Source organism: Nerophis ophidion, linkage group LG24 (genome assembly GCF_033978795.1).
Source record: "Nerophis ophidion isolate RoL-2023_Sa linkage group LG24, RoL_Noph_v1.0, whole genome shotgun sequence".
NCBI lineage: Eukaryota > Metazoa > Chordata > Actinopteri > Syngnathiformes > Syngnathidae > Nerophis > Nerophis ophidion.
The window spans coordinates 29,844,101-29,864,035 of NC_084634.1; the positions used below are offsets into that span (position 1 = coordinate 29,844,101).

The 19,935-nt window shown below is 39.1% G+C and overlaps 1 protein-coding gene across 6 annotated transcripts in view; it reads right to left on the reverse strand.

The window, feature by feature from the left end:
• lama2 (laminin, alpha 2) overlaps positions 1–19,935 on the reverse strand; it is a 522,186-nt gene that overhangs the window by 318,248 nt on the left and 184,003 nt on the right. For all 6 annotated transcript variants that reach the window (XM_061886159.1, XM_061886158.1, XM_061886155.1 and 3 more), the window contains exons 9-14: positions 11,287–11,465; positions 11,113–11,212; positions 8,886–8,943; positions 7,485–7,587; positions 4,498–4,638; positions 271–435 (exon numbers count right to left, since the gene is read on the reverse strand). In XM_061886159.1, the coding sequence (XP_061742143.1) occupies positions 271–435; positions 4,498–4,638; positions 7,485–7,587; positions 8,886–8,943; positions 11,113–11,212; positions 11,287–11,465 (746 nt within the window). The remainder of the gene's footprint in view (positions 1–270; positions 436–4,497; positions 4,639–7,484; positions 7,588–8,885; positions 8,944–11,112; positions 11,213–11,286; positions 11,466–19,935) is intronic.

Sequence of the window (19,935 nt, forward strand, 5' to 3'; positions counted from 1 at the left end):
GGTAATTAGTAACTGTAACTAGTTACTGGTTTCCAGTAACTAACCCAACACTGATTATGAAGTTATTATTTTAACTCAATTTCTGGGTTTTCAAAATGATGCACCAATTTTGGGTTGTTTTTCAATAAGTAACTCATTTTTTAGTAAGAGGCTTTTTTTCAATGTGTAAGAAAAGCTTTATAATGTCTGCAGTTTGAGTCTTTCGAGTGTAAACAAGAGAGTTCCTCGAGAGATTCTGCCGTGATTATGCAGTGTAAGTCTTGGTCTCACCTTGTTTCCCAGGTATACTTCAGGTGCGCTCCAGTAGTAGGCAGAGCCAAGGATGTCTACGACATCTGCATGCTGGACACGTAGATGGAGAGGCGTCTGAATGTGGTTAGGCCACGCCCCCCGTCCTGAATCCCCACTCAGGTGCCAGCCAGTCAGAATGCTCTCCTGTGCAAGATTATTTGAAACAGATACATAGTTAATTTGAATACAAGATGTTTGTTAAGGTATCGAGTTAATCAATAACTAAAGTGGCACTACCCCCTTCCTGCTCTGTCACTGAAACAAATCTATTGGCAAAATACCTCAAAATCTTTCACCATGGCAAGCTGCGTCAGTGCTGGTCTTGTCACCCAATTGCAAATCAAAAAAGAAAAATCATAATTTATGTAACAATTTCTTTCCCATTCATTTATTTTGGTCCAAAACATGTGCAGATGGTTACCTTTCACATTTCAATCAATGCAGTACCAATTCCTACCTGGAAATGTATACCAGTACGCAACGATACCAAGTTTTGGTATATTATGTGTGCACATGAATGTGTTAATAATAGTTATTTGTTAAAAAATAAACTACATTTTATGTATTTATTTTACATTTAACACTGAGCTGTGCTGTCCGGTTGTCATCTTGTATAGTTAATGGGTTTCATTTGCAAGTACTGTACTGTACTGCATTAAATAGAAGACTTTGCATGCAGTTGCAATTCCAAGTTGCTACGCTGTGTTATCTTAGCCGGGAAGTAGTCTTTGCCATTAAGTTGAATGTACCAGTATTTTTTTGTTGAGTCCTACAAAGTGTTTATACTGTAAGTATTTTACTTTTTAGTACACACCAGCTGTTTGATTGTAACATACACCTTACACAGTAGAACGTGTATGGCAAATCCAATGTAAACAAGCATCGAGCTAGCACATTTTGAAAAGCGTAACCTCACTGTAGTTTTGAGTACCGCCTTCTTGCTTTAATTGCATGGAAAGTTGAAAGTGTGTGAGTGAAGTATAATGGCGGAACGTGGGGTGGGAAGGGCGCAAAAATGTTTTCTTCTTCTTTGAGGGGCATAGCAGAAAATAATTGTGAAGCACTGTAATGAGGTGGGGGCTCTCCAAATAAGATTTTACATGCTCTGTTATACATGAGTCATGTGGCGATTTTTAGTGATTAATTGCATGCGTTAGCATTAACTTTGACAGCCTCAGCTAAAACAATAAGAAAAAACCATAAAACACTTGATTTTTGGGATGTAGGCAAAAAAATTAGAATAAAATGACAAAAAAAGAAAAGAGGAACATTTTTATTGGCACAAAGTGCTGCCACGCAAGCCTCAAATGGAACTTTGGAAAATCAAGACTACATTTCTGCAACTGGGTGCATTTCCACACTTCCTTTTTAACTTTAGATTTATTCTCATCTAATTTAATTTACCACAGAAAAGTTTGGCTTTTTTAGTGCATAATTTAGAAACATTATTATCATTGAAAACATAATGTAAAATTCTATAACATGCATGCAAAGATGTACTTGTATAGCGCTTTTCTACCCTTTTTTAGGGAGCCCAAAGCGCTTTGACAGTATTTCCACATTCACCCATTCACACACACATTCACACACTGATGGTGGGAGCTGCCATGCAAGGCGCTCACCAGGACCCATCAGGAGCAAGGGTGAAGTGTTTTGCCCAAGGACACAACGGACGTGATGGTTGAAGGACATTGGCAACTCTATCCTGTAGCCACACCCCCTAAGGTAATATATTTCCTGTGTTGTGATCTCTGTTTACATCAGTCGTGTCAAAAATATATTTTCTCACTGGGCTACTAATAAATGCTCTAGAACAACAACTGGTTCAGAAATAACAGTGATGGGATTGTAATCAGCTAATCCAGGGGTGTCAAACATAACGGCCTGTGGGCCGGATAAGGCCCGCCAATAGGTTTTATCCGGCCCGCCTGATGAATTTGCCAAGTATTAAAATGAGTTGCATTTTTTTTTTTTTTTAATGAAAGAAACTGCTGTTCTGAATGTGTCCACTGGATGTCACAATAGCAATTCTGTTAGGACCAGCAAGAGGTTTGTGTCTTCCGCTTGAACATCGTTATTTGGCACCCTTACTCCCCAATAATGTCTTTGTGTGGGGTTTTAAGAATAGACGGTAGTATCTTGATAATCAACTTTACCTTGAAATTATTTTTTGTCCTGAAAATCACTTTTACCATTGCAAGATGCCTTGTTGTCGTCCTTTTTCCATTTAATAATAATAATAAATAGATAAAACTCTTTTCTATACACCCAAAACGCTTAGGAATATCAGAGCCATTAGAGGTGCACATGGACCGAACCGGTGAAATAAAGTGTTCTACCAACGGGTTCTAGGATTACCGCCACGACAGGCGCCAACTAAGGTATAGGAAAAACATGGTGAGAAAACTTAACCCTAATGAATAGTTTTACCTCCGATTCTCACGGTTTGTGGGTTTACTCTGGATTGATACGTGGACATGACAAAGGAGGTGTTTGATACCTCGAAGAGTTTACATGTTGTGTTTTTTGTTCAATCCCAGAAAAGACTGCGATTTAATGTTTAATCCGGGTTTTGTAGATAAACTGAGACCAAGTCTAATCTCATTGTGTTTTTGAAACTGCACCAATTTCCTCAGAATTTTCGACAATTTGAAGTGTTTTTCCAGAGGATTATTTGTGATTTGTACGTTTTCACAATGTGCTTGTCTATTTTGGGCCAAAGTAAAACAAAGTAAACAACCTGGAGTTGTCTTTATTTTGAAGTTATCATGCCATGATTTATACATTCCAGCCCACTTGGGAATGGATTTTCCTCCATGCGGCCCCTGAGCTAAAATGAGTTTGACACCCTTATCTAAATAATAGCAACGGCAAAGTAAAACGCCGTCAAAGTTGTGGCCGGGAGAGCAAATGCAGGCGAGTAAGCTAGATAGATGATGCTTACTATGCAAACTTGTTTCGGCGCCCTGTCGTCTCCCTGTCCTGCAATTCAGGGCAGCGTTTAGACAGCGAGCACCTGTGGCTGAGGCAAGCGTTTAACAAATGTTTAGGTCCTATTTTGTTGATATTGTAATGAGTTTACATAATTAATCAACGAACTTTTGTTATTGTTTCGAATTCTGGTTGGACAGGTTTTCACGGGACGCATTTCCGGTGTTGTGTGTTGCACTGAGAAGCCACAGATGCTTGTTTTCTTATCAGCAATCGGGCAGTAATCTAAGTTAGCTCCATCTTTTGATACTCGTCCTTTGACTCCCATCCTTACACGCCACAATATTTTTTTTTGTTTAAAAGCGAAAGTTATATTTGAATAAATCCATCCATCCATCTTCTACCGCTTATTCCCTTTTGGGGTCGCGGGGGGCGCTGGCGCCTATCTCAGCTACAATCGGGCGGAAGGCGGGGTACACCCTGGACAAGTCGCCACCTCATCGCAGGCCAACACAGATAGACAGACAACATTCACACTCACATTCACACACTAGGGCCAATTTAGTGTTGCCAATCACCTATCCCCAGGTGCATATTTTGAATAAATTAATGTTTAAAAACGCGGCTTTCTGCCGACATATCACATGCCTGAAGTTCTGAATTTAACTGAAAAGATGTTGAAGGATGCTGTCATCTGTCACATGTCTCTGTGTGTGTGTGTGGCACCGCAAACAGACACATCTGTCATTGCAATTAACCTGACCTTGGCTTCCCCTTTTTGAACACCCACACTCACACAATGTATGCTATCAGCGTCTAAATCAAGCTGTCATCCTGTCAGCATCTCCTCCCTCCTGCCCGTCAATGAAAAACACTTTTCCTCCATCAACCTCTCGTCTCCGACCATGTCTTATTTTCTCCTTCCCTTCCTTCTTCCTCGTCCACATCCAATGCGTGTTTATTCTTCACTTGCAGATTAAGTAACAGTGCATGTCAACCACCCAGCAAATGATTCATATCCTTAACCTGTTAAACTGTGACCCTGCAACCATGTTGTGAGCTACAACGGCTTCTTCATCCCAATCTCCATCTCCCTTTCCACTGCAATAACAACCTCACTTATCTAAATCACCAGCTGTCTACACTTGCGTCCCACAAAGACTGAACTGAAGCTAAATACCCCACACTGGATCCACCCGCCCCCACTCTGTGTGGAACAATGTTTATTTGTGAAAGGCACATAATCCTAATCACAGTTTGTGCGCCATTTCTTACATTCTGATAAACCCACGTGGAGGCAGAGCACTGGCTTGCGACGCCCATGCAGGAACATTGCTCACAGCCGCGAGGATTGTGGCGTTGGAGATTGTAGAAGCCCGCTTTGCAGCGGTCACAGTTCACCCCCTCCACATTCTCCTGGAAGGGAAAAAAAGAATGATAGAGCGATAATTCGTAGAAACCTTACGAACACTTTTGGTAGATTGTTGACACAGGCTCTTGTTAATGGATACACCTTCAAATTTGACAATAATACAATTGTAGCAAGCGACGCAGTGAAAGACCTCATAATTATTTTTTGACCCGACTCTAAGAATGTTACTAAAACAGCCTTCTTTCGATTTCATTAACACCGCTAAAATCCCTTCTATTTTGTCCACCAATGACGCCGAGATTGTTTTTTACAGCTCGGGCTTTTGGAGTGTTTTCTTGGTTTGAATCAAGGGATGTTCGTAAAGCTCTTTGTGGCACTTGCGATCAGGGATGTGAGTGCCCCTTGACAAAAAAAGAGGAAAATTGAGACAAAAGGAGAAAAGAAAGTGCTGCCACAAAAACCCCTAAAGAAAATCTAAAAAAAACAAGACTACATTTCCTTCAACTGGGTCCATTTTTACACTATATTTTACCTTCAGACTTATTCTCATCTACAGTACCAACCTCTTTTGGCTGATTAAAAATGTCATGTAAAATTCTAAAACATGCCTAGAAAGAACTTGTTTCCCTAGTGGCAACTCTATCCTGTAGCCACACCCCCACAGGTAATATGCCGTAAATTCCTGACTATAAGCCGCTACTTTTTTCCTACGCACATATATACATATATATATATATATATATATATATATATATATATATATATATATATATATATATATACATATATATATATACATATATATATATATATATATATATGTTGTTTTTTTTTTAAAGCAAAGACTGAAAAGGTGTGTTATTGTTTTTTTCGTCACTCATCTGAGTAGGCTTCATTAGTTTGTGCTCATATATCTAGTCTGGCGGCTGGTGCCAAAACCCAGACAATTCAACGACTGTCATTGGCTTTGACAGTAGGACTGCTTGTTTACATCAAAACAGTTGTTTTTCTGTTTTCCATCCTTGCCCAGGCACACCCTCCTGGTTTAAGAGTATAAATATTTGGGATTTTGGCACCAGCCGCTAAACTCAATCTGACCAAACTAAGTCTATGATTACAAACTGATGAACCTACTCGGATGAGAGGCGAAATGTCTTCTAAGACAAACCAGACAGTCCAATTGCGATCGATTGAATGCCCTGAAATGACAATGACCTGAATGCATGAGAACATTCATAGACATATATGTATTATTTATGTTATATTTGTTATTCGGACAAAAAAAAAAAAAAAGGAAATTATTTTAGCACAAAATGTTCATCAATTGAAAACAGTATAAAAATCAATTCTCGTAAATAAAGTGTGAGTTGGCCTACAAAACATTAGAAAATTAAGTTCAACATTGCCGACTTTAGAACACCAGAAGCGTATAAAAGGTGTCCCGATTCAGATATTTAATGTTTAAGATTGGACGATACCGATCACATAAATGTAAAAATTGCAATTTATTTTTGGTGAGCGCTAGTACACAATTGTTTGATCAAAATAAAGTAATAAATACACAATAAATAAACTAAATAAAAAATTATTACCTACAGTACTAGTCCTATCTCTAAGGAATTATTCCCTGAGTTTTCTAGACATTAACAAAAAACAACATTATTTTGAGGAATAACCTCTCTAGTATCGATTATATATGGATACCTTTGGTATTGACACCGCCAGTTTATGGATCGATCCGCCCTCCTCTAACGTTTCATGCACGTATCTTTTTCACAAAAATCGACCTAAGAAATGTGCAAATAATAATAATGTACTTTGTCACTCATAATTAACTGAATTATAGCCTAAACGTAAACACATAGCATATCTTGACCTTTATTTGTTTGGTTTACCACACAAAAGATAAAGGTGATTTGTATTGTTTTTGTTTTTATATATGTTCATAGTGTCAATGTGTACATTTCAAGGCAATGTTCTTTAAATAATATTCTGGAAAAAAGGCTTACCTATTGTAAACAAATCTGTGGTATCAAAAACAACAAAGGGGAAGTTATAAAATAGCAAGAAAAACTCGTCACATCATAATCAATCATCACGGTCATTTAAAGGACGAATGCAAAAGCTTTTTTTGACACTGAAAATATGTAACTGAATTTATTTTACATCGAAATATGCAGACAATTTAAATAAAAATACATAGGAAAATTAGAGTGTTTAAAAATGCTGTTTGTTAAAAGTCTAATAAATAAATAATTCGGTATAAAAAAACATTTCGGTTTATAAAACTTCAGTGCAGAAATGTTCAGACTTCAAGCTTGACATCTCATTGGCTGTTTATGGGAAAGGATGGATTGCTTCAGTCCTGATTTACCAGAAATGAGCCTTGAGATTTGAGGCAACAAATTTTTCTGAACTGAATTTGTTTTATACGCTGAATGTTTTTAACACTGCATTTTTAAACACACATTTTGCTCACAAATTTTAATTCAATGAAATGGCCAGCATAATTTGATGTAGAGACTAAAGCCACAAATTAACATCCATAGTCATTGACTGCTAAAAATTTGGTCAATTGAATAATTGCATCTTGAAAAAATTAAGACTAAATTGCGCGCGCTGAATAGCTACAATCAGTAGAAATAGCAGTACGGCAGTATTATACCATTGAAAAAGGAGTTTAGAACATTCATCACATTGAACTCCACAGTAAATTAAGTAGAATTCTATCTCTCGTAAAAACACCAGTAGAAACACTAAAATCATTCCTGTTTCAGGTCTTAACTGTTATACGCGTCAGTGTTATTGTGTTTCATAGAACAATGACAGGCTATAATGGACACGGGTTTGTTCTTGACAGTTATTACTGTACTGTACGTGCGTATCTGACCTTGCACACGCAGGGGGAGGTACACGGGTCAGCGTTGCTGCTTCCCTCCAGGCTGCAGTTACAGCGCTGACAGTCTGGGTAGCCTATATAACCAACAGCACACCTGAAAAGACAAATGGATTTAATAACAAAAAAGACGGCAGTGATGAGTATTAAAAAAAGGGCCATTCCATAGCCAGTAGGTCGGGAGGGGTCAAGTCTCCTGACAGTCGCGTGCACTCAAAGTATTAACTGTCAGTGGACTCGTAGTTTAGAACAAAGTGCTGACTTTGCTCCGCAGGTAAAAAGTGCATGCATGTGCAGAGGAAACGTTACACATAATTAACAACTATATTTCCCCAATAAAATACAGTTGACAGGGGCTTAATTGCTAGGTAGGAAGTTTAAAGAAAAAAATATTTGAGGTGATAAGAATAAATAAGGGAAAATGCTATAATAAGCCGTAAAACAAGTTGTTATGATAACAGTGTGAGCAAAGCTACAGTAATTTAAACGGATGATCTTTTGAGGACACTAAGCTATGTTCACGCTGCAGGATCAAATATCCAATACAGATTTTTTTTGTCAAATCTGATCTTTTTAGTTGCCGTTCACATTACAAGAAAAATTGTGATTTTCTAACGTGAATGCGAGTCGCACGCACTGCAGTGTTTACGGAAGTAAAAATAATCTGTCTCAGTACTGGCACCATTTTGGCAATTACAGTCAACATTTTCTGAACCAAATTATAGCGTGAGAAGATGAAAAAAAAAAGATTTTGGCTCTTGCCGTTTTACGGGATAATTTGCTTCGATGTCTGAATGGGAGAAAAAAATAAAAATTAAAATAAAATAAAAAAATTATCATGCCAATTAATAACATATTGGCTCTTAATTAGTCATTATTAAGTAATTTTTAATGCCTTATTCTGCATGGCCATATTATACAACCAGTCAGCCATTAACTAAGAGTCTTCCCTCAATAAGGTTAGGGTTAGGGTTAAGGGTATGATTAGGGTTAGGGTACTTAAGAATATGTTCCCCTAGTGTTCAAATAACTAATAATAATTAAGTCTTTGTTACTTAGAATATGTTCCCCATACTAAAGTGTTAACATTTATGTTTATGAATAGAAAATGAAAATAAAAAAACAGAATATTTTTTTGTATTGATTTTTGAACATTTTTAATGATTTTAAAAGCGGTATTATGAAAAATCGCCATTTGGGGGTAAATCAATTTTTTTGTGCAACCCAATTGTTTACGGATTAATTTAAGTCTCTTTTAAGTACAGTATATTTGTAAATCGTTGCAAGTGTTGATAAAAACTTTGGAGCAATTTTCCAAACACTGATTGGAGCAGACAACAGCTGAAAGGTTCAGCTCACCTGTCACATTGTATGTCTGTCCTAAGTGTGTGTTACCTGTCACATCGTGGACCCCCAAACCTTTCCCTGCACCGGCATGACCCTGGTGGCTGGGCTGTCAGTCAACACACACACACACACACACACACACACACACACACACACACACACACACACACACACACACACACACACACACACACACACACACACACAAATTGTAAGAAGGGTGTGCATCTGTTGTGTGCATCTTAAAAGCGGTTGCTCATCTTCGTGTAGAAAAAACTAACCAGAAAGGCTGCAAATTCCTATTTTAGGCCAAACTACACCATCTGCAATGTTAATCTTATTTTATCTGTTAGTTCAGCATGCATTAATTACAAAGGTAAATGTCTAAAAAACTACCTGGAAATCATTTAAGAAGATTTTGTGTAGTGATTTTAACAACAAAAAAATTAAAACCTATCTTTCTTGGTATAGTTATTCATGCAAAGGGAGAACAATTACCTAGGAATTTAGGACAATTGTCGTTTACATGACTGAAATGACGAAGACATGCACCTGGGGATAGGTTGATTGGCAACACTAAATTGGCCCTAGTGTGTGAATGTTGTCTGTCTATCTGTGTTGGCCCTGCGATAAAGTGGCGATTTGTCCAGGGTGTACACCGCCTTCCGCCGGAATGCAGCTTTGATAGGTTCCAGCGACCCCGAAAGGGACAAGTGGTAGAAAATGGAGTGATGGATGGATGGATATTTTTGCAAAAAGGCTGCCGAAAGTATAAATAGCATGCATGTCCACTTTGAAGCTTTTGACTTTACGGGCGGTATAGCTCGGTTGGTAGAGTGGCCGTGCCAGTAACTTGAGGGTTTCATGTTCGATTCCCGCTTCCGCCATCCTACTCACTGCCGTTGTGTCCTTGGGCAAGACACTTTACCCACCTGCTCCCAGTGCCACCCACACTGGTTTAAATGTAACTTAGATATTGGGTTTCACTATGTAAAGCGCTTTGAGTCATTAGAGAAAAGCGCTATATAAATATAATTCACTTCACTTCACAATGTGTAAATGTTTGTATTCTCTATTTTAACACTATGCCCCTGGTTTGCGTGTACTAAAATAAGCGCAAACTTGATAGCACACGCAAACTAAACGTGTCTGTTAAGTGAGCAGAATAATGCGTGCAATTTTGCATCTGTCTTCATAACGTATGCAAAATATATGCTGCTCATCAAAACGCCCATAAAACGGGGAGTAAAAATTCAAACATTATCTAAAGTTAAAACAGTTTAAGTAACATTGATAGTCACACACACACTAGGTGTGGTGAAATTACCCTCTGCATTTGACCCCGTCCCCTTGTTCCACCCCCTGGGAGATGAGGGAAGCAGTGAGCAGCAGCAGTGATTTTAACCCCCAATTCCAATTCTTGATTCTGAGTGCCAAGCAGGGAGGTAATTTAGCACATACAATTGGATTTATCAATACTCATCATTTTGCAAGCAATATTTTGCATTTTATTGGGCTTCACCGTGGTAGAGGGGTTAGTGCGTCTGCCTCACAATAAGAAGTTCCTGCAGTCCTGGGTTCAAATCCAGGCTCGGGATCTTTCTGTGTGGAGTTTGCATGTTCTCCCCGTGAATGCGTGGGTTCCCTCCGGGTACTCCGGCTTCCTCCCACTTCCAAAGACATGCACCTGGGGATAGGTTGATTGGCAACACTAAATTGGCCCTAGTGTGTGAATGTGAGTGTGAATGTTGTCTGTCTATCTGTGTTGGCCCTGCGATGAGGTGGCGACTTGTCCAGGGTGTACTCCGCCTTCCGCCCGATTGTAGCTGAGATAGGCGCCAGTGCCCCGCGCGACCCCAAAAAGGGAATAAGCGGTAGAAAATGGATGGATGGAAATTGGCCCTAGTGTGTGAATGTGAATGTTGTCTGTCTATATGTGTTGGCCCTGCGATGAGGTGGCGACTTGTCCAGGGTGTACCCCGCCTTCCGCCCGATTGTAGCTGAGATAGGCGCCAGCGCCCCCCGCGACCCCGAAAGGGAATAAGCGGTAGAAAATGGATGGATGGATGGATTTAACATGTGTGAGAAAGATGTGCAAACAGACAGTTCCGTGTGTTTTAACATTTTGGGCCAAAAAAGGGTGCAAGACAGCCCCATACACAGGTCTTTTGACTGAAAGGCTCTGAACTGTAAATAGATTGGATGGGTAATTACGACTAAACATTTTATTCATCAGATAAAAGAAGAGGCTAGTAAGAGATAAAAGTTTGCCTACTGGGCGTTGCCTGGCTGGAGTCCTCAACACACGTTTGCCCAAGAGAACCGTGGGAGTCACATGAGCAGGGCACGCAGGGGTTTTCGTCTTCAGCGCTCACCTTTACAGGACACAAAAGAGCAACCTTTACCATTCAGCCTCTTACAGAACCAGACGCCACTAGAAAACACCTACTCCTTCAGGTCGGTAGTAGCCGGCCACACAGCTCTGACAGTTGATACCTCCTGTGTTGTCACGGCAGGAAATACACACCCCGCCTCCTCGGTATTGGCTGTGGACGTCCAGGCTGAGGGATAGGTCCGCTACAGTCTGATTAAAGTGGCATTCTTCAGCCTTCCCATGGCAGTTGCACTCTGGGAAGGTTGGACATACAAGAGTGGGTTACACAACACAGAGATAGATCTCCATTTAATTTGGCATTTATGTTTGGAATGTTCAGGACATGTGGTACAAAAAGAAACAAATCATGTTTGCCATTGGAAAAACCCGGTATAAAATTGCGTTTTAAACTAAAATGGTCCTAAAACGTACCTTGTAAGGATGTCAATATTTTAAGACCACACCATTCAATTGGATTGTGATTCTTGATTCAAACAAATTCTCGCAACATTTTTTGGGGTAACAATTAAAAAAGACCCTTTTCAAAACAGATTACAGGTTATAATGCTCTTCTTGGATGCTGATGTGTGATGTAAGCATGGAGAGGGCCTAAAAAGCCTCTTTTTGAAATCGATCTTGATCCAAAATGGGATTAAATAAGAATCATGATTCAGAAGTCAATCAATTATTTCAATCACATCTAATACCTTGATATTGTGCAATACTATGATATTTAAATACGACAGAGTAGTGATAGGGGGTCAAACGTACGGCTGCAGACTGGTTTAATCCGGCCCGGAAAATGAGTTTGCCAAGTATGCAGTTGTTTTAAAGGTCTACTGAAATGAGATTTTCTTGTTTAAACAAGGATAGCAGGTCCATTCAATGTGTCATACTTGATCATTTCGCAATATTGCCATATTTTTGCTGAAAGGATTTAGTAAAGAACATCTACGATAAAGTTTGCAACTTTTGGTTGCTAATAAAAAAGCCTTGCCTTTACCAGAAGTAGCAGACGATGTGCGCGTGACGTCACGGGTTGTAGGGCTCCTCACATCCTCACATTGTTTAGAATCATAGCCACCAGCAGCAAGAGCTATTCGGACCGAGAAAGCGACGAGTTCCCCATTAATTTGAGCGAGGATGAAAGATTTGTGGATGAGGAATGTTAGAGTGAAGCACTAAAAAAAAAAAGAAAAAGAAAGAAAAGGCGACGGCTCCAGGCGACGGCCGTGTGAGCGATTCAGATGTTATTAGACACATTTACTAGGATAATTCTGGAAAATCCCTTATCTGCTTATTGTGTTAATAGTGTTTTAGTGAGACTTTAAAGTCATACCTGAAAGTTGGAGGGCTGCGGTGAACGCCAGTGTCTCTGAGAAAAGCCAATGCAGGAACCAAGATCACAGCTGCCTTTTTGACAGCTACAGGAGGAGGTCGCATAATCCACTCAAGTCTCCGGTAAGAGCCGACTTAATATCACAATTTTCCCATCAAAAAACTTGCTGGTTGACGTAGAGAAACACGTTCGCTTGACCGCTCTGTGTTAAAGCTTCACAACAAACAAAGAAACACCAGCTGTGTTTCGGTGCTAAAGGCAACTGCAATCCACTGCTTTTCACCAACAGCATTCTTCTTTATAATCTCCATTATTAATTGAACAAATTGCAAAAGATTCAGCGACATAGATGTCCAAATTGCTGTGTAATTATGCGATGAAAAGAGACAACTTTTAGCCGTAAGTGGTGCTGGGCTAATATGTCCGCTACAACCCGAGACGTCACAAACACGCATCATCATACGCGTCATCATTCCGCGACGTTTTCAACAAGAAACTCCGCGGGAAATTTAAAATTGCAATTTAGTAAACTAAACTCGCCGTATTGGCATGTGTTGCAACGTTGATATTTCATCATTGATATATAAACTATCAGACTGCGTGGTCGGTAGTAGTGGGTTTCAGTAGGCCTTTAATGAAAAAAAACTGCTGTTCTAAATGTGTCCACTAGATGTCGCAATAGCAATTACACAGTTTAAAGATGAAGTTTTAAGCGCCCTCTGGATTGGTTGCTGTTACTCCAATCAGCGCAGGTGCAAGCAATCAGCTGCTCCTATTGTGACTGGCAGCAGACTAAACCTGTATTGACACAAAATACATTTTTATTTTTTAAATTATTCACTCGTCAACATGACCATCATCTTTGTAGATAAAATTCTGTACAGAGATTGCAATTTGTTGAATGCACGATGCACAACCTGAACTCCATTGTAAAAATGTGTGTTTCTACATTTGTTGTTTGTTCCATTTTATTTTATGCTTACATTTTCTAAGTACACATTGGTTAAGTTTGTAGTTATGTTATCTTCATTTTGGCTCTTTCTCTCAGTCGTCGTCCTCAGACGATATTCCATCAGAGTCCTCGCTATGATGCATGATAATTGTTTTTTTTTATATTATAATAGTAATATTTGAATGAGGATAAATTAATGTGTTGTGGCAGTTGCGGATGTCACCAATGCGGTGGTTTGAAAAAATACACGCTTTTCCAAACACGTTTTTAATGGTGAACTGCCAACATGAAAATACTAAACAGTAAGTGCTTAAAGTTTAATGGCTTTGTAAAAACACAGAAAAAGTCTAATTTTGTTGTGTTCTTCATGGTGTTTTTAAAATGGCACCAATTTTTTCCTCAGAATTTTCAACTAACTTGAAGTGTTTTGCCTAAGAGGATTATTTTTAACGTGTACATTTTCAGAATGTGTTTGCTCTATTTATGGCCAAAGCAGGACATCCATCCATCCATTTTCTACCGCTTATTCCCTTTCGGGGTCGCGGGGGGCGCTGGCGCCTATCTCAGCTACAATCGGGCAGAAGGCGGGGTACACCCTGGACAAGTCGCCACCTCATCGCAGGGCCAACACAGATAGACAGACAACATTCACACTCACATTCACACACTAGGGCCAATTTAGTGTTGCCAATCAACCTATCCCCAGGTGCATGTCTTTGGAAGTGGGAGGAAGCCGGAGTACCCGGAGGGAACCCACGCATTCATGGGGAGAACATGCAAACTCCACACAGAAAGATCCCGAGCCTGGATTTGAACTCAGGACTGCAGGACCTTCGTATTGTGAGGCAGACGCACTAACCCCTCTGCCACCGTGAAGCCCAAAAGAAAGCAATTTTGAAGTTGCTTTATTTTTAAATGAGCATGCCATGATTTTACCAGTCCTGCCCGCGTGGGAATAGTTTTTCCTCCATGTGGCTCCTGACCTAAAATGAGTTTGACCGACCCGTTATAGTACCTCTAATCGCTAGCCGGCACCGAGGAACTGTAATCACAAGGTCGCAACTAGAGTGTTAATAGCTGTATTTCCATTGCAGTTTTTCGCAAAATAAAAGCGATATTTCAAAAATTTTAACAAAGTACATTTGCAACTGGTAGGTGTTTCCATTAAAGGGTCTTTTGCGTCTTGAGCCATATTTCTCGTTAAATCTCAACCCGCGAGACTCCACTTTGAGGAAGATATGGCAGTCACTGCTGTTGCCGTGATGCCAATATATGACAAAGGCAGCGGGTGATCGCTCAAAGGCAACGTCCTTACAGCCCCCTCCACATTGTTCGGGCATGTGGGTCGGCCTCTATTGCTGGGAAGGGACCTGCGATACGGCCCGATGCGGTGGTGCCTCCTCGTTACTCCCGGCTGACCGATCGGAAGCGAGACAAGACAACCCATCTGCGCTGGTTGCCTTGTCGCCCTGCCGGTTGGGTGTTTATATGTGTTTCTAATAAATGCGAAAAAAGTGTTTCTATCATGCTTTTGCGAAACACTTCAATACCGAAACGTCTCAAAAACCACCTCATGAGAGCACAAACATGTTTTAGCGAGAGCTGAAGTTTTTCAAAGTCTGGGTGTTTCTATTACCAGCTTGTGTTTGCAATATTTAGGTTTTGCGCATTTCTAGGGGTAAAGAAAACATTGCTAATCACTGTCTTAAATGCTAATATGAATATAACAATATCATTATTTGTGTTTTAATTTTAAACCTGCTAGGTGCAATTAGTCGTGTGGTCATGTCACTGTCATTTCTAAACTACACAACAGTGTGTTGGATCAATGTTAATGTGTATTTAAAAACATTAAAATTCAAGTAGAATGTGAGGTTAATATAAAATAATACAATGAAACCTCAATTTAGTAACTCTTCTTTTTGGTGAACTTTTCCAGTTACGAACTTCCGGGCCAAATGTGCCTCTGTGTGCGAACCATGTCTCTGTGTACAATCACTTATTTCACATCATTCTGTGTCCCGCCTGCAGGCAAAAAGCAGGGCTGCATCGCTCCAAGTCACTTGCTGTGCAAGTACATTACTCGTGTTTTATTAATTTTTTTTTACCTTTTGATAAGTTTTGTCCATTTCGCCAACTCAATATGAGTCCCAAAAAGACAACAAACCAGTTTGTGAGGAGGGAATCGCTGTGAAAAAAAATAAATAAATAAAAAATAAATATATATATATATATATATATATATATATATATATATATATATATATATATATATATATATATATATATATATATATATATATATATATATATATATTTACACAGAGTACATTAAAGGCGCTCACAAATATGGAAGAGTTGAGGAAGTAGGCTTTGTGCCACACACATAAAGCTTTAATTGTGATGAGACCGGACTTTTCTGGAAAAAGATACCAAAACCGACTTGTTTCACAGCTCAGGAGAAGAGCTACTTTTGTTCAGTAGCGCCTCTTTCAAGCACTACTTTTTAAGAGACGCTGATCTATTTCACCAATAAAAAGCCCTTTTAAAAAACAAACTGCCAACAACGCTCCATTTACATGCTGTGACCTTCATATTAACCAAGCTATAGCAACATTGTTATTGTATGGGCTAACACAGAGGAACTACTTTTCTGGCATAGTGACACAGCACCTTGCTCACATTGCTCCTCGGGCCACTAGCAAGAGGTAATGCTAATTACTTAAACTGCTGTGAAGATGGTTATGGCAACAAGCCAAGAAGTTGGTCAACTTGAAAGTTCCACATGCTATGTAAAAATACGGACCAACAGAAACAGTAAATACTTACTTTCAACTTGGCTCTCAACAAATGGAACGCAGCACTAAACCCTTCTAGAAAGATCCACTAATTTTTTCACACATTTTTTAAAGTGAGAATTATTCCTAATTTACTGGCTAAAGTAGACCACATGTGCTGAAATATACAACCATCCTATTAGTCATTGTAAGTCAGTTTTATGTTCCTTATTGAAATGTTTAGCAATAGTGCTACATAAAACAGACTGAGGATCTCACTAAGACTGCCACTAGTGGTAGGAAACACAGAACATGCTTTTCATTGTGTTGTTGTTGGAGAAACAGCATTCATGCCTATGGGCTCTGTGAAATCAATGTGTTCAGAAAATAAGTTACGGTAATGCTTAAAAAGAGCAACATACCGTAAATATTACAGGTGAAACTCAAAACATTTGAACAATTGTGCAAAAGTTGATTTCAGCATTTCAACTTCAAATGTGAAACTAACATATGATATCAATTCATTACATGCAAAGTGAAATACTACAAGCCTTTATTTGGTATAATTTTAATGATCACCGCTTACGTTTTTTGAAAACCCCAAATTTTCCGAGATTTTCAATTTGAGGTTTTCAGAAGCTGTAAAACATAATCATCATAGTCATATCAAAAGAAAACCTGAAATATAATGAGTTGCAAGTTATGAGCTTACTGTGTATATCATGTTAGTTTCACTTTGAAATGCTAACTGCTGGAATAAACAAATCTTTGCATTATACAATTTTTTAATTTTTTTTATTTCACTTGTATCTACCGTATTTTTCGGACTTTAAGTCGCAGTTTTTTTTCATTGTTTGGTTAGGGGTGCAACTTATGCTCAGGAGCGACTTATGTGTGAAATTATTAACACATTACCGTAAAATATCAAATAATATTATTTAGCTCATTCAAGTAAGAGACTGGACTCATAAGATTTCATGGGATTTAGCGATTAGGAGTGACAGATTGTTTGGTAAACGAATAGCATGTTCTATATGTTATAGTTATTTGAATGACTCTTACCATAATATGTTACGTTAACATACCAGGCACCTTCTCAGTTGGTTATTTATGCGTCATATAACATACACTTATTCAGCCTGTTGTTCACTATTCTTTATTTATTTTAAATTGCCTTTCAAATGTCTATTCTTGGTGTTGGGTTTTATCAAATACATTTCCCCCAAAAATGCGACTTATACCCCAGTGCGACTTATATATGTTTTTTCCCTTCCTTATGCATTTTCGGCCAGTGCAACTTATACTCCGGAGCGACTTATACTCTGATAAATAAGGTACTTACAGCATGTATATATAAAAAAAATGGAGGTTTTTGAAGGTTCCTTTTAGAGGGCTTTATAGGCAGAATAGACAAATCAACATTATCTGCATTAGCAGCTGCCTCTTACTAGCAGTTTCTTTTTACTAATTAGGATGCACATACAACAGAAAGACATGTGTTCTTGACTTACATTGGACTAAATAAAAAGTGCAGTTTTCCCATGTCAGAGCAGTATTTACTTTCTGTGAGTGTTATTTTTTCTAATACTGAGCAACATTCTAAAAAAAAAATTAAAAAAAAGCCAAAATTATTTTTATTACTACGGTTCTAATTTATAGTAGAAGCTGATTTTAAAGGGAACTTGAGTTTCACTTTATAGGTAGAACTAAAGCAGGGGTCGGCAACCTTTACCACTCAAAGAGCCATTTTGACCCGTTTCACAAAATAAAGAAAATGATGGGAGCCACAAGACTCTTGAAATTTATAATGAAATAACACTGTATATAGAGGTTTTTATTGCTTTGTGCTATGTATAAACCAGGGGTCTCAGACAGTGTTAGCGGGTGTATAATGTCGCGTGGGAGAGTCAGGGTTGCATGGGATTCTGGGTATTTATTATGTTGTGTTTATGTTGTGTTACAGTGCGGATGTTTCCCGAAATGTGTTTGTCATTCTTGTTTAGTGTGGGTTCACAGTGTGGCGCATATTAGTAAGAGTGTTAAAGTTGTTTATATTACAACCCTCAGTGTAACCTGTATGGCTGTTGAACAAGTATGCCTTACAATCGCTTGAGAATTGTAATTGAGATTTCACATAATACGTGACCGGCCGGTACGCACTTAGTGTTGTGTAACAGCGGGCACAACTACATGTATTAGAAGATGTTATGGGTATTGCCATGACGGCTCGCCGTCAATGTTGCTGTCCGAGTGAAACTCGCAGTATGCATATCTCAGACAATTTTAGGGAAAGGCATTGAGGTCAGAAACCTCCCAGTAATTTCGGGAAAGTCGGCAAGTTAACAGCTGAGCCACACCAGAGCGATCAAAGAGCCGCATGCAGCTCCGGAGCCGCGGGTTGCCGACCCCTGAACTAAAGGGACTCATCTGACTTTACTTGCTTCTTTGTAATATCATTATGATTGTGTTGATACATCAAACACATGACAACAACTCTACTTAATAACAGAACGATGCAAATATCTCATACAGTATGTAAATGTGCAGCATGTAATTTTGTACATTAGAAAAGCAATTTATTGCCCAAAGTGTTGACCGTCCACCCACTCTGGTGAACCTGCATCCACGTGCACTTGGCTGTTTATATAAATGCAAACATCACAGGCCTGTGATTAGCAGGCCTCGGACCCTCCACCCACTGCTTCTGCATACTCAATCAGGCCCGCAGCGCTCATCACTATTTGGTTACAGAGCTGCCTGACAGAATAATAGCAGAGGCCAAGAGCATGGCTGGTTTGATCCCAGGATCGATAGAGAGCAATGTTGTGGGTTTGATCTCAAAAGTTGGCACCACTGCTGTGCTTTCCACATTATTAGATCTGGCAACCGCTTTTTTCTGGACGCCAGCGTTCCCGTGGGCTGCTTGGAGCCGTTCACGGGTTGCCCATCCCCAGCTTTAATAAAGATCACTTATAAGGAGAAATTCAAAGGTGGTGAGACAAGGAACTTGACCTATGTCATGTTTGCTTTAATATTGTAATGAGGCGGTGGTTAGCTTGACTCTTATGAACATCATTTTTAGTGTTAGCGGTGTTGGGTCAGGGTGTCAGAGTGCTTTGGGGTTTATGGGTGAAAAATAAGATGGAAGTTTCCAATCCAACCACTCTATAGATGAGAAAGCCAAGCAACATATACATGAATTTATTTAGAATTTAACCACGGTTATGTTACATTTTCCTGAAAACCTGGTTTTGCTAAAAAAAAAAAAAAAAATGTCAGTTACAACTTTGGGAAAAATAAGATGGACACTGGTTCTTAAGAGGAAACTTAGGTCAACCCTTGCACAACCTTAAAGCCCCACTTAAGAACTTTCCGTTCTGGTTGATTTTGGCGGCGCCAGTGGCCCAAAGCGGTCGTGATTTGACAGAAGACCACCACATTTCCCATGAGGACAAGTGCATATAGCGTTAAACTGACATGAAGTACTCTGTAATATTGGCACAGATATTATGTCTCCAATGGCAATAGCAGACACTATCAAGAAAATATCTTGGATTGCGCTGCAAATCAAGAATGTATCGTTGGGAATGCAGGTACAAAGTAAAGAAAGACCGGTGGGAGAGTTTATTTTTTAAAGGAAGTAGTAGTGAAACAAT